This window comes from Cervus canadensis, chromosome 30, assembly GCF_019320065.1.
Source record: "Cervus canadensis isolate Bull #8, Minnesota chromosome 30, ASM1932006v1, whole genome shotgun sequence".
NCBI classification, from domain to species: domain Eukaryota; kingdom Metazoa; phylum Chordata; class Mammalia; order Artiodactyla; family Cervidae; genus Cervus; species Cervus canadensis.
In genome coordinates, this window is record NC_057415.1 from 43,386,055 (window position 1) to 43,399,896 (window position 13,842).

Below are 13,842 nucleotides of genomic sequence, written 5' to 3' on the forward strand. Positions count from 1 at the left end.
GTCCAGCCGTGTGGGGAGCGTGGAAGAGTGTGCAGCCCTGGGTGTCTGGCCCGGGAGGGCCTGTGGCAGGAGCAGGCGCTGGTGCGTCAGGTCCGCTCCTGCTGGAGCCTGCTCACCTCCCTGCCTTTCCCCTCCCGGGTCCCTGCAGGGGTCGGGGCCAGCAGGCCCAGCCTCGGGTCGCTAAGCCGCGTCTCCCGCCCCCCGACCAGGTTACCACTACAACGACCTCGTGTCCCCGCAGTACCTGAGCCTGATTGCCAACCTGTCGGGCTGCACGGCCCACCGGCGCGTCAACAACTGCTCGGACATGTGCTTCCACCAGAAGTACCGCACGCACGACGGCACCTGCAACAACCTGCAGCACCCCATGTGGGGCGCCTCGCTCACCGCCTTCGAGCGCCTGCTCAAGGCCGTGTACGAGAACGGCTTCAACACGCCGCGGGGCATCGACCCGGGCCGGCGCTACCACGGGCACCCGCTGCCCATGCCCCGCCTGGTGTCCACGGCCCTCATCGGCTCGGAGGTCGTCACCCCGGACGAGCAGTTCACACACATGCTCATGCAGTGGGGCCAGTTCCTGGACCACGACCTGGACTCCACGGTGGTGGCCCTGAGCCAGGCCCGCTTCTCCGACGGGCAGCACTGCAGCTCGGCTTGCAGCAACGACCCGCCCTGCTTCTCCGTGGCCCTGCCGCCCGACGACCCGCGGGCGCGCAGCGGGGCGCGCTGCATGTTCTTCGTGCGCTCCAGCCCCGTCTGCGGCAGCGGCATGACGTCGCTGCTCATGAACTCCGTGTACCCCCGCGAGCAGATCAACCAGCTCACGTCCTACATCGACGCCTCCAACGTGTACGGCAGCTCGGAGCACGAGGCCCGCGCGGTCCGCGACCTGGCCAGCCAGCGCGGGCTGCTGCGACAGGGCATCGTGCAGCGCTCCGGCAAGCCGCTGCTGCCCTTCGCCGCCGGGCCGCCCACCGAATGCATGCGGGACGAGAACGAGAGCCCCATCCCCTGCTTCCTGGCCGGCGACCACCGCGCCAACGAGCAGCTGGGCCTCACCAGCATGCACACGCTGTGGTTCCGCGAGCACAACCGCGTGGCCGCCGAGCTGCTGGCGCTGAACCCACACTGGGACGGCGACACGGTCTACCACGAGGCCCGCAAGCTGGTGGGCGCCCAGATGCAGCACATCACCTACCGGCACTGGCTGCCCAAGGTGCTGGGCGAGGCGGGCATGAAGATGCTGGGCGAATACCGCGGCTACGACCCGGGCGTCAACGCCGGCATCGTCAACGCCTTCGCCACGGCCGCCTTCCGCTTTGGCCACACGCTCATCAACCCCCTGCTGCAGCGGCTGGACGAGGACTTCCGGCCGCTGGCGCTGGGCCACGTGCCGCTGCACAAGGCCTTCTTCTCCCCCTTCCGCATCGTCAACGAGGGCGGCATCGACCCGCTGCTCCGCGGCCTGTTCGGCGTGCCCGGCAAGATGCGCGTGCCGTCCCAGCTGCTTAACACGGAGCTCACGGAGCGGCTGTTCTCCATGGCGCACACGGTGGCGCTGGACCTGGCCGCCATCAACATCCAGCGCGGCCGCGACCACGGCATCCCGCCCTACCACGAGTACCGCGTCTACTGCAACCTGTCGGCCCCCCACACTTTCGAGGACCTGAAGAACGAGATCAAGAGCCCTGAGATCCGGGAGAAGCTGCAGCGGTGGGTGTGGGGGCCGCGGGGGCGGGGGGTGAGCTCTCGGGAGCCGAGGTTCCGTCCCTGCCGGCGGAGCCCGGGAGGGTGGGGTGGAGTCTGGAGTTAGAGACGGGGGGCTGCTGAGTGCACGCACTGCTCCCAGGTGCTGGCAGGACGATGAGTCCTGAGCCCTGAGGCTTGTCCATGTCCCCTGGGTCCCTGCCCCCGGCTAGGGGGCAGCTTCAGCCCTTCCCAGGAGAGACGTCACCGGGCTGGGGGGACAGAAGTGTGAGGAGATGCGCTGCACGGGGCAGGGTCCCCGGGAAGCCCCGGGCAGCCCGTCCTCCCAGGGGCAAAGCAGCGGCTGAGCTTGGCCTCATCAGGCCTGCAGAGAGGGGCTTCCCGCCGCGCCGCCCTGCTCCCCAGGCCCTGTGCGTCCAGACGGTGCAGTGACCGAGCTCTGCAGAACCACCACCCTCTCTGCTGGTGTCCACCTGGCTCCTCCAGTCCTGTTTCATGTCGTTTATTCCGGCGTTTCTGAGCTGGTCTCTAGTGGAAGTGACCACCCACAGCGACCCCTCCGTAGCCACTGGTCCGCTGGTCACTGTGCATTGTGCAGTAGGTTCTCTTAGGTTTGAAAGAGTCGTTTTAGAAAGAAAAAAGATACTTTGTTGAAAAGGCTTACTCTGGGTGGGCTCCAGACTCTCCTGTTCGTAGAAGGTGGGCCGCTGGCTCCTAAGTTACACGCTTAACCCTGAGGCTCAGCCGTGCTCCTCTGGGGCTGGGCTGGTGCCTTCGGGGCAAAGTGGCGCCTTACTCACGATTCGCTGCAGGTTTTAAGTAACTGGGCGTCGTCATCTGCTAAGCTCAACACGTTCCATCCTTGGTTTAAATCACAGTGTCAGGTGGCCGGGTTCGTAGACAAACACACTCCTGAACAAGACCTTGCGTCACAGGGCTGCTCCGCTCGGGGGTGTGGATGGTCTGTGCCTTTCACGCTTGAGCATCTTCTGTTGTTCTCGTCCAGACGGACAAGGTCGCTTTCCCGGTGTCTGTCCCTTGCCCAGCTTACATCACCGCCACGCGAAGGACCTGCTCTCCAGCCCGGCCCTGCTGGCGGTCGGGGGACCCGGGCCGAGTGCGTGACCCGCCCACCCGGGGGTCCCGCGTCTCCCCTCCCCCGCGTCAGGCCCGACTCAGAGTGGGAGTGAGAGGGGTGTCCCAGAGGAGAGACGACGCAGGACAGTGGGTCCCAGCCTCAGCCCACGAGCCCATTGCGGAAGGGAGGCCTTTAGATGGAGCTTCAGGAGCGAGTGCTCCCAGCTGTGTTAGTGGCGTCTGATCAGATCTACCTCCGGCAGCCTGGAGTGAGTGGAGAGCGACCTGGGCGCGGGCTGTGATCGGGCAGGTGCCGTGTCTCTGGGTCTGCGCCCCCAGCGTGGGGGCCTCCCGTGTAGGCCGATCGTTCAGGTGGGGACAGATGGGGGAACTCCACCTAGGAACGGGGTGTCTCCTCTGGGAAAAGCGCCCTCAGGCAGAGAACAAACTCGCCTGGCTCTGTCTGACGATTTCTATCTGAACCGAAGTTCAGTGTGAAGGTCCTTGAACTTGGGGGCGGTGAGGGCGGCCTCACGCTGACCCCACTCCTGAGACGAGCAGCTCTGCAGATGGCCCCGCCCGCCCTTGCCCAAGGTCAGCATCCTGGGTCTGAGGAGGTGAAAGAGGCGTCTCAGTTGTAGGACGCGTAGGACTTGGAAGAGGTTGGCGAGAGAGCTTGTTCTTGACTGTTTAAACCTTGCTGACTTCGTCTTTTGTACAGTGTCCATTCGTAAGTGGTTTCCTCACAGGAAATACATTTTCAGTGTTGGGTAGAATGCCAGCATCTTTGGAGTGTGTGTCTTCAGCTGTTCGTAGCTTCGTCTTCACATGCATCTACGACGGGAACTTTGGAAGGTTTACGCTAAGACGTCAGGTTGTCTCTGAGCGGTCAGGAAGGTTTGGTTTTCATTTCCTTCCCTGTGTTTTCTGGGCTTCTCTAAACTTTATGTGATAAATATCTCGTGTGTGTATTTTATCATGTGTGTATAAACAGGAAGCAGGAATGTTTCTTTAATATACGACTGACAGATGCTTTAAGGAAAGAGCTGGATTGTCATTGTTAAATGAATGTTGAATCACGTCAAATCGTGATGGAGAACAGCATGAGGCCTTTTCCATTCTTGCCATGCTGTCCACCACGTCAGGATGGCCGAGCAGCCCAGGGCGCTGGTTCGGTCACAGCCTTCCCTGGAGGTGTGTGTTCGAATCCCACTTCTGACAACACGTGTCTTGGGCTTCCCTGGTGGCTTAGACGGTAACAGATCTCTCTGCCATGTGGGAGTCAGTCCCAGGTTCGATCCTGGGTTGGGAAGATGCCCTGGAGGAGGGCATGGCAACCCGCTCCAGTGTTCCTGCCTGGAGAATCCCGTGGACACAGGAGCCTGGCGGGCGACAGTCCGTGGGTCGCAAGAGTCGGACACGACTGAGCGATTGAACCACCAGCACTGCCTTCTTACCAAGTCCTCTCGGGAAGGAGGGCAAGCCTCTCTGTCCTGCTGTCTCCCTGGGTGCTCTCCCTGTCTGTCTGTCTCTCATGTCTTCTCATAAGGGGACTGGGCCCATCGTGGGGGCTATGCCCTCCTGCACTAGGGGCCTCCCATAGACCCCAGCTCAAAACACCATCACTTAGGGCTCTAGCGTACAGGTTTGGGGGAGGGTAGGAGCACGGTCTGGGCTTTCGGGTGGCTCAGCAGCCTGCAGTGCAGGAGACGCAGGAGACGCCGGGAGTCACTCAGAAGGTGCAGAAGTTGGTCTCTGGGTTGGGAAGATCCCCTGGAGGAGGGCGTGGCAACCCACTGCAGGGTCCTTGCCTGGAGAACCCCACGGACAGAGGAGCCTGGTGGGCCGCAGTCCACCGGGTCGCAGAAGATCAGACCCGACTAAAGCGACTAGCTAGAGAAGGGAACGGCAACCCACTCCAGTATCCTTACCTGGAGAATCTCATGGGCAGAGGAGCCTGGTGAGCTGCAGTCCACGGGGTCGCAGAGGGTCTGACACAACCGCGCGCCTGGCGCTCCCCGGGCCCCGGCGCTGAGTCTGAGGCTCCGCTCCGTCTTGCAGGCTGTACGGCTCCCCGCTCAACATCGACCTGTTCCCGGCCCTCATGGTGGAGGACCTGGTGCCTGGCAGCCGCCTGGGACCCACCCTGATGTGTCTGCTGAGCACGCAGTTCAAGCGCCTCCGGGACGGGGACAGGTAAGGCCCCGGGAGCTCAGCGGGTGCCCGTGCAGGGGTGTTCCCGGACAGTGGCCGTGCTGGCGCGGCAGTGACCGCTGCTGCTCTTGGTGTGGGCTTCTCGTCTCTGCGTTTCGGGTCGCTCAGAGCACTGTCACCAAAGCAGGTGACGCTCACGTCTGTGTCGTGAGCAGAGCTGAGTGTGAGGACGGTCTTAACCGGCCCCTGGGGCTGCGGCCTCGCCGGCTCTCTCTGACCTCGCTCTTGCCCCGGGGACGCAGGCTGTGGTACGAGAACCCGGGGGTCTTCACTCCCGCCCAGCTCACCCAGATCAAGCAGGGCTCGCTGGCCCGCATCGTGTGCGACAACGCCGACAACATCACGCGTGTGCAGAGTGACGTGTTCCGCGTGGCCGAGTTCCCCCACGGCTATAGCAGCTGCGACGAGATCCCCCGGGTGGACCTCCGAGTGTGGCAGGACTGCTGTGAAGGTGGGTGCCCGTCCACCCCTGACGGCTGGGCAGAGCGCGGGCTGGGGTCAGCGCAGCGGGGGAAGCAGGCGGAGACGGGGGGCCCCGGCGGGGGAAGGCGGTCAGCCCTGAGCGTCCACTGGGCAGTGCTGTGGACCCTGAAAGCGGTGAGTGACAGCGACAAGTCTGTGAAGCCACGAGACAGGAGTTAGTGTGAGGGCTAAGGTGCTCAGTGAAAGAGACGGAAAGCAGAACGTTGATGCAGTAAGTGCCCTGTTTCCCTGGAAACCGCCCACGTGTCTGCATTTGACAGCCTGCCTGTTATCTGTACCTGCAGCTTCCGTGGTGGCTTCGTGGTAGAGAGTCTGCCTGCAGTGCAGGAGACTCTGGTTGGATCCCTGGGTTGGGAAGATCCCTGGAGACGGGATAGGCTGCCCGCTCCAGTGTTCCTGCCTGGGGAATCCCGTGGACAGAGGAGCCTGGTCTGGTGCCTGTGGTCCATGGGGTCGCAACACAATTGGACACAACTTAGCGACTAAACAGCAAGATATCTGAGCCTGCAGATAAAAGATGAACAAGAAACATGTGAAAAGTGTGTCAGACATACGTTGATTTTTTTAAATGGGTGCTGTGCGTCCTGAATGCCTAGAATAACTTACGTGTGCAGGGAGATGTGCTGTAAACACTTCTGAGGAAGCGAGGGGCCATGGCAGGTACCCGCAGGCCTCTGGGAGCCCGAGAAGCCTGTTTCTGGATGTGCCGTCTGGTTGCTTGGGGGCCACTGTCCCCCTGCAAGGCTCCTGCTCTGCATTCTGGGTCGTGGCTAACCTTGACTACACATTTTCGTTTGAATGTAGTTTGGCTTTATTCAAACTGTGATCAGAGGCCCAGGAAACATTGCAGCGGGGAAACTCTGAGGGCCCATTCCTGTGGTGAGATCACGGGGCCGCAAGCCCGGGTGACCCCATGGGTCACGCAGCCGTGGACAAGGTGGCCCCGAACCCCAGCCCTTGGCCCGCCACGCTGGCGGACACCAGCTGCGGAATCCAGTTTGCTCTTCCGTGTCTTCCTGAAGAAGTCCTGGCTAGGTCGCTCTCATTAGTAATTGGTCTTAATTCACTGTTCTTTTCATTAGTAAGTGTTGAAATCTGGGTTGATACACATTCTGTGTGTGGGTGTGATGGGAGTCTTTGTGGCTTCTTCTCTCTGCCCGTATACGATGTACATATAATGCATAATATATAATATGGTAAATATATATGTATGTGATGAATGTGATTTACAATGTTGTAGAATTCACTTAAAATTTGAAGTTTTGCTCTGTATATGCCCAAGTTTGCAAAGCATTTAATTCTTATTTTTATAGCTCTTGGGAACTTGGGAACTTGTTTTTCTTTCTTAAAAAAAACTACTTTGACTGGTTTATTAAGGTTGCAACAGTTTTCCACATATATGGCAAAGAATTTCATTTTTGTGTTTGCAGAAAGCAGTTCTATTTGAAAATCATAGGGAAAAGCCAGTTCTTTTTAGATACAGAAACTCCATTTTCTGATGAAGCTTTAGCAGACTCCCTGAAGCTGTCGAGGAAGGAATGAATTCAGCTTTGCTGTTTTTTTGCCCCCAAACCCAAGTCCTCTGAGAGCCTGAACCCTGATCCAGACTTGTCCTCTGCTTGTCCCCAAGCCTCTTCAGCTGGACAGACAGAGATGGAGGTGCTTGACATAGCTCTGCCCTCCTTTTATCTGGATTCTTCTCCTCTTAGCTGTCTAGCATAGCCCTGAGGTGACACAGCTTGAAGAACTGCTTTACCAGCTTTATCTGTTTTTCTTTTAGTCCAAAAGTCATACCTAAAAAGTGGCAGGAAAAAGAGTTCAGTTTGACAGGACCAGATGAAGATTGCTGTTGAGGTTTCACTTCCCTGAATGTGAGAGGGCCGCTCGACACAGCTTTGAGCTGCGTCTCTCAGTCATGTTTTTGTTTAGTCCAAATATGGAACTAGCGCATGTGGGAAACCCAAGAAGCTCCACCTGGGAACATCTTTTTCTTTCGATCAAAGTGATGAACTTCAGCTTCTCTGTGGGCTGATGAGTCATAGAGACGAATACACACCCGTGTTCCATTTTGAAATAATTGTAGAAATTACTGAAATAGTACCAAGGTCTCCTGGGTGGGGCAGGACTGCACGTGTGTGCTCCACTGGGGGGCTGGGCTGTGCTGGGGGAGCAAGGCGGGGTCACGGGCTCCAGGCCCCTCACCCAGGGTAGTGGGGAGGTGAGTGCGAGACGCCTCCACCCCCTGCAATGTGAGCGCCTCTAGTGTCCTTCGGGAGGGATGGTTCTTGCCCAGACGTGCTTGATGTCCTTCGTGAGAGGTGCCGACCCTGACATGTGTACGTTTTGCTCACAGACTGTAGAACCCGGGGCCAGTTCAACGCCTTCTCCTACCACTTCCGAGGCAGGCGGTCTCTTGAGTTCAGCTACCAGGAGGATGAGCCAGCCAGGGAGACAGGGCCCGGGAAGGTGCCAAGGTACATCTGAGCCCCCAGCTGGCCCTCGGGCGTGCGGGGCGCCCTGTGCGTCTGCCCGCCCATGCGCCCCTCCCTGCAGCCCGGGAGCCCACACTGGCGGCTTCATCCCTGAGTGCCCCTTGCTTCTCCGAGCAGAGCCGGGAAGCCCCGGGCACCTCCCAGTAACGCCACGGATGCCTCCTTGGAGCAGCCGCAGGGGCCGGGGACCAGCGACTTCCGGGAGTTTGTCCTGGAGATGCAGAAGACCATCACGGACCTCAGGAAGCAGGTGGGCGGCTCCCTGACCCCCCCCCCCGGCCCCGGCTCCCCACCCTCCAGTCCAGCCTGCGTGTCTCCCTCCGTGGCTGTGAGGAGAGTGATGTTGGGGCAGCCTTTCGTCCTCAGCCCTGGAGCCTCAGCGAGGCCATGTTTCTCTCTCTGCTTTCGGCTTGGCTCTGGCCAGGCCCCACGGAGCCGCTCTTGGGCTTCCAGGACTGGGGGTCCTCGGCATGAGAAGGGGTGCAGGGTCCCCTAGGACGCTGCCTAGAGCGGCCACAGAGCCCACACTCCGCTAGCGGCTCACCGTCAGGGCCGTGCAGAATTCAGGCCTTGAGTCCTGCCCAGAGCTGCCCCTCCAGGGATGCCGGTTAGACCCCCGCTCCCAGAGGCGTGGGGTTTGACGGAGGTCAGGTCCCCTTGGATGGTGGGGTGGGGAGCAACTGCACATCTACAGGAGGGTCCTGGGCCCGTCCCCGGGGTCTGCAGACGGTTACGCCACCCCACGCCAGGGCACATGTGGGGGTCTCCGTGTGCATTCACGTGGCGGGAGTGGGAAGTGAGGTGTCAGGCTGAGACAGGGCGGGGGTCAGACCACTCTGCTCGGACGGGCCGGGCTGCCCGAGGACAGGAAGGAGGCGGGAGGGGCGGTGAGAGCCGCCCCCACCCCCGCGCCTGTCCTGGGCCTCGGTCTCAGTGGTTGGGTGGGTGGGGCTCTTTCAGGTGCCCCCGAGGGAGACAGGCGGGGCTATTCGGCAGTCACGACCAGGGCCCAAGGGCCCCCAGCGTCCGTCAGCCCCTCAGTGCTGCCCCCAGCAGGGCCGATGTGCCGTCGGGCTCCAGAGCGGTCTCAGCCCAGCACTGCTTTGAGAAGCCGCTGAGAATGTTTCTGTTGCCCAGACCTGCGCCCGCCTCCTCTTTGCTCCTGCCTGCGGGTCCTCTCCTCCTCTTTAGGCACCGCTGGACCACATTTCCGGCCCAGGCACTTCTGGCCTCAGACACGGGGGTGGTGGGGACATCAGGCAGTGGTCATGCAGGTTTGGGACACGCTTGAAGCTCCAGGAAGGGACTTTGGGGTCTCTCTCGGCCCCGTCGTCTCTCTCGGGTATGGGGTCTCTCTTGTCCGTCCTGAGACGTCATCTCAAGTGGCGGAGCGGGAGCGGGCGCTGAGCTGCGTCCGAGCGCCCGGGCGTCTGCTTTGCTGCAGATAAAGAAACTCGAGTCTCGGCTCGGCACAGACTGTGTGGATGCAGACGGCAGCTCGTACGCGGACGGGGCTGAGTGGGCGCGGGATCCCTGCACCACCTGTGAATGCCGCGTGAGTGTGCACCCGGGCAGGCCCCGGGGATCGGAGCTCTCAGCTGTGGGGTCCCCTCCCTCTTCCCTCGGGAGCCGGGGCTCTCCCCCCAGAACCGTATGTAAAGGTTGATGGGGACCCCGCTCCCCCTGCTCAGCACAGGAGTGTCCACACGAGCGAGGAGGGGCGGCTCCCTGTCTCCGAGCGAACAGATGGAGCAGGCAGTGGGGGCCTCGGGGGCAGGTGGCCCTGCCCTAGAGGAGCTTCGGGGTGGAGTTGGGAGCCAGCTGGGGACGGGTCTGTCCCCCTGGGCGGGCAGAGCAGTGGTCTGGCATCCCTGGTTTGGACACAGCCCTGCCACTCAGCTCCTCCGTAGGCAACCTGGTCAACATGCAGGGACGTGATCCCCGGGGCCCCCAGGGCGAGGCTATGCAGGGGGCTGACAGCCCGGGGCCTGGGGATGGGAGGGGAGCCTCCGGAAGGAGCGGGGTGTCCGCTGTGGAGGAGAGTCAGTCGCCCTTTAACCCCAGAACCCCCCCAGGAGGCCAGCCCAGCGGGCCGGGCATAGCCAGGGCAGCTCCCAGGGCTGACGGCTCTGTGTTCTCCCCTCCAGGATGGGCAGGTCACCTGCTTCGTGGAGACTTGCCAGCCAGCTGATTGCCCAGCGCCCGCCAGGGTCAGCGGAGCCTGCTGCCCCGTGTGCTCCGGAGACTCCACGGGGAAGCAGCCCTGAGCGTCCGCGAGCCCGGAGCTTCTCCTGGCCCCGGGAGCTAGGCCGCGCAGGGGCCGGGGCGGTGAGGCTGGGATGCGGGGGCCACGGCTCGGGGCCGTGCGAGCTCGCCCGGGGACCCCCAGCCTGAACATTTCACCGGCCTGAGCGTTCACCGGCAGACCGTGGGGCAGACACGTGTCCTGACTCGATCTTAAGGTTTCTCAGGTTTCTATTTAATTTTTTTAATGAAAAATTGGTGCTACTATTAAATTGCACAGTTCAATCATTTAGGCTCCTAATTGATTTCACCTAGTATCACCGTTTCTTCTCAACTGAAAGTTAGTCCCGCTGGGTTCCGGCACCAGGAGCCTGCAGAGCGGAGCCGGCAGCGGAGGGACGCAGGATTTGAAAGAGAATCCGTCCCTGGCAAACAGAACAGTCTGCACGGACGTGGGGCGGCAGTGCCGGCGGCCAGCACCGGCCCCCGCGCCCCCTCCCTCGGCCCCTGCTGCTCCGCAGGCCCTGCCGGGCCCTGCCGCCTGTGACCCCCGATTCCACGCGGCCCGGAAGGTTTGAAGCCGCTGCGCTCCCCCGTGACCGGCGCACACGCTGCTGGGTGTGGACCAGGCAAGACGGCACCCCATCCGCACCAGCATTGCCCACGGCCACGCTCGCCCTGCTCTGCCGCCCGGCTTCACCCGCCGGAGTCCACGGACAAGCCGCCACGCTCTCGATCCCTGTTCCAACGGGAGGAACGCGCGTGTCGGGGACTTTCTGACTTCAGGTTGTGAGAGTCCGTTCAAGAAAAGCAGCCGGTCCGTATACCTCATTCGTATCTCTGCCGCGTGTGATGTTTGATGAAATTTCACGCATGTTTTAGCTTTGAATACGGCAGAAACAGCACGTCCACGCCGCTCAAGTTCCCGTAGGGCTCAGTGAGAAACAACTTCCATACCTCATGGCCTCTGTCTTTTTACTCGACCGGAACCTCCTGTTTGGTTCCAAATGCAAATGGTCTGTGTTCTGGAAAACAGGTCCCTGGATCCCTGCGCTGTTCTCGGACCTGAGTGTCCAGCGAGAGCCGGGCCCTGTGCCGGGCGCAGACATGGTGCCTGCCCGCGCTTCCTACTGGAGACCCTCTGGGACCCCGGCTGCCTCTGTCCATGTGGGCGAGTCTGGAGTTGGTGGTACCGTGTGGAGCCTCTCATGGGCGGGGAAGAGGAGGCAGGTCTCCAGGCGGCGTCCAGCAGGTGCCGGGCACTTTGAAAGCTGAGTTCCGGCCCAGCCCTCCTCCTCCCCGCAGCAGGAGACCCCAGTGCCTGCGGGGCTGCATTCCAGCCGGGGGGCGGGCGGCGGCTTTCCACACGGGCGGCTGGACTTGTGAGCGCACATCACTGGTGATCGGATCAGTACAAGCTCCAGTGTCCCGGGCACAGGGCTTCTCTTCACATAGCAGGGCAGACGGGGTAGATAATCGGGCCTTGGCACCCATCTCTGCAGACAGGAAACGGTTCACTTTGTCTGAGGTGGATGGTTACATGAGTTGCTCAGGTATGAGATCCCACATTCTGGAGCGTGTGGAGTCTGAAGGCGCCCGAGGTTGAGCGGTGGCCTGGTGCAGAGGACGCGGGGACTGGGATGGCTCTGTCTGACGCGCCGGGTGGCCGTCTGAGTCACCGGGAAGCTCTGTGGCTGGGGGTGGACCGTCCGCACCCTCCAGCGGCCCCCGAGGAGGACGCAGTGTGTACATACTCACTGGCCCTTCTAACCAGATGTTTGCCAGCAGCAAGTGCCTTTCTTCTGTTCATTGTAATCAGCCCGTCACCAAAGAGACGTTTGCACTATGTAACAATGCCTTTCAGTTCCAATAAACGGGCCACGTTTCCAAACAGAGCATGGGTCTTCCTTTCGTGAGCCGATCGGGAGGCAGGTCCCCGAGGGGCTGGGCCCTTCATAGAGAAACGGTAAAGGGGGAGGGGAACTCGGGGATACTCGAGGAGGGCTCGTGTCTCCTCCCCTGGCTGGGTGCTGTCCTGGGGACCGAGCTGGCCTCCTTGCTGGGAGTCTCGGGCGGGTCGGGGCGAACTCCCAGGAGAAAGCTGCAGCCCCTGCCCCACCCCCCGATGTTTCTGGCTCTGTGGCTGGAAATGTGTGGTTGTGGACAGCTGTCCAGCCCGTGGTGCCCTGGGCCCAGGCGGGATACAGGATGGGGTCCTGAAGGGACCTGGAAGTCATATGGGGGTCTTTGCAGGAACATCATGACCATTCATGGAAATATGAGAAAAGATAGATCAGGGGAAGATTAAGTATTGACATTTTTAAGTTGCCACATCCTTCAGAGCTTGTAAGAAGACCCCTTGAACGTTCATAGTCGCGCTGAGCCTGCGTCACTGACGGTCTCCTGGGGGTCTCGTGGGTCATGGGGGGGTGGGGAGAAGGGCTCAGCTCTTTCTCCCAGTGACAGATGTCACGTGACGTTTTGTGTGAGGTGAAGACACTTCCCTGCACGTGCGCTTGGGTGTTTCAGGATCGCCGGGAGCTGGAGCCCCGAGACTCTGGTGGGGCGGCTGCAGAAGGGCGTGTGGGTGAAAGGTCGACAAACGCTGGCCGAGGGGGGTGCGGGGGCCGGACTGTGGGCCTGGCTGGGCGGACGTCCCCTCGCTTCCCCAAGACCAGCCCCGTGCCAGCCGCGTGCCCGCCGCCCCAACGCGGCCAGGGCTGAGGCCCCTGGCCCTGGAAGGACAGCAGGCTGAGCTGAGGGGTGAGGGAAGAGCCACCTTCGGCCCGGTTCTGAGCAAGCCCAGTGGTGGGGCACGGCTCCCACCCCTGGGGCGTGGGGCATCTGGGTTTCACGGTCCACGCCGCTCGCCTGGAAGCTGCCTCAGCCCGAGGCTGGTGCCCGGGGAATAGGGGGTCAGCCCACTGGCCCACCTGAGCTCAGCTGCTCGCCACCCTGCAGTCACCAGGAGACAGATCAGGCCCCTGCCTGGTCAGTGGTTGACGCAGAGCCGAGCGCCATGTGCCATTTTAACGGAAAGAAGGTGGATGCTGTAAAATCGGCAGAAGTCATTTGTGTCCTACTTTATTTTTATTTTTTGTATCTTGCTTTAGAAAATAAGGAGAGAGATTAATATAAAAAAACCAACAGGGAGATTAGATTATAGGCGGAAATCAGAAAGAGGCACATGAAGGGCTTTTGAGATGATCATGAAAAGTGAAACAGTGAAAGTGCTATTCACTCAGTCGACTGTGTCCAACTCTGTGCGACCCTGTGGATTGTAGCCCGCCAGGCTCCTCTGTCCATGGGATTCTCCAGGTCAGAAGACTGGAGTGAGTTGCCATTCCCTTCTCCAGGAGATCCTCCCCACCCAGGAATGGAACCTGGATCTCCTGCATTGAAGGCGGATTCTGTACAATCTGAGCCACCACGAAAGCCCTTTTCCTTCATCTTTGAGATCATTATGACAACAACTAACTTCCTGATCTTGGTGGTTTTCATGAGTTTCTTTATAATAATTAAGCTGTCAATTCATTTTTAGGGTTTTTTTGCATATTTTATTTCATAATAAAAATCTGAAGTCATTAGAAAGACATTGCAGGTTTCAGCAATTTCAACAACTGGG

The 13,842-nt window shown here is 60.7% G+C and overlaps 1 protein-coding gene across 3 annotated transcripts in view; it reads left to right on the plus strand.

Annotated features, from left to right (window-relative positions):
- The window catches only part of PXDN (peroxidasin), a 65,050-nt gene extending 52,940 nt beyond the window's left edge, over nucleotides 1-12,110 (plus strand). For 2 of the 3 annotated variants that reach the window (XM_043452966.1, XM_043452967.1), the window contains 7 exons: nucleotides 210-1,713; nucleotides 4,846-4,980; nucleotides 5,241-5,449; nucleotides 7,835-7,955; nucleotides 8,091-8,223; nucleotides 9,418-9,528; nucleotides 10,121-12,110. In XM_043452966.1, coding sequence (XP_043308901.1) covers nucleotides 210-1,713; nucleotides 4,846-4,980; nucleotides 5,241-5,449; nucleotides 7,835-7,955; nucleotides 8,091-8,223; nucleotides 9,418-9,528; nucleotides 10,121-10,240 — 2,333 coding nt within the window. In that variant the 3' untranslated portion in view covers nucleotides 10,241-12,110. The remainder of the gene's footprint in view (nucleotides 1-209; nucleotides 1,714-4,845; nucleotides 4,981-5,240; nucleotides 5,450-7,834; nucleotides 7,956-8,090; nucleotides 8,224-9,417; nucleotides 9,529-10,120) is intronic. The other variant, XR_006266592.1, reaches the window with a different exon arrangement.
- The last annotated feature ends 1,732 nt before the right edge of the window (nucleotides 12,111-13,842 follow it).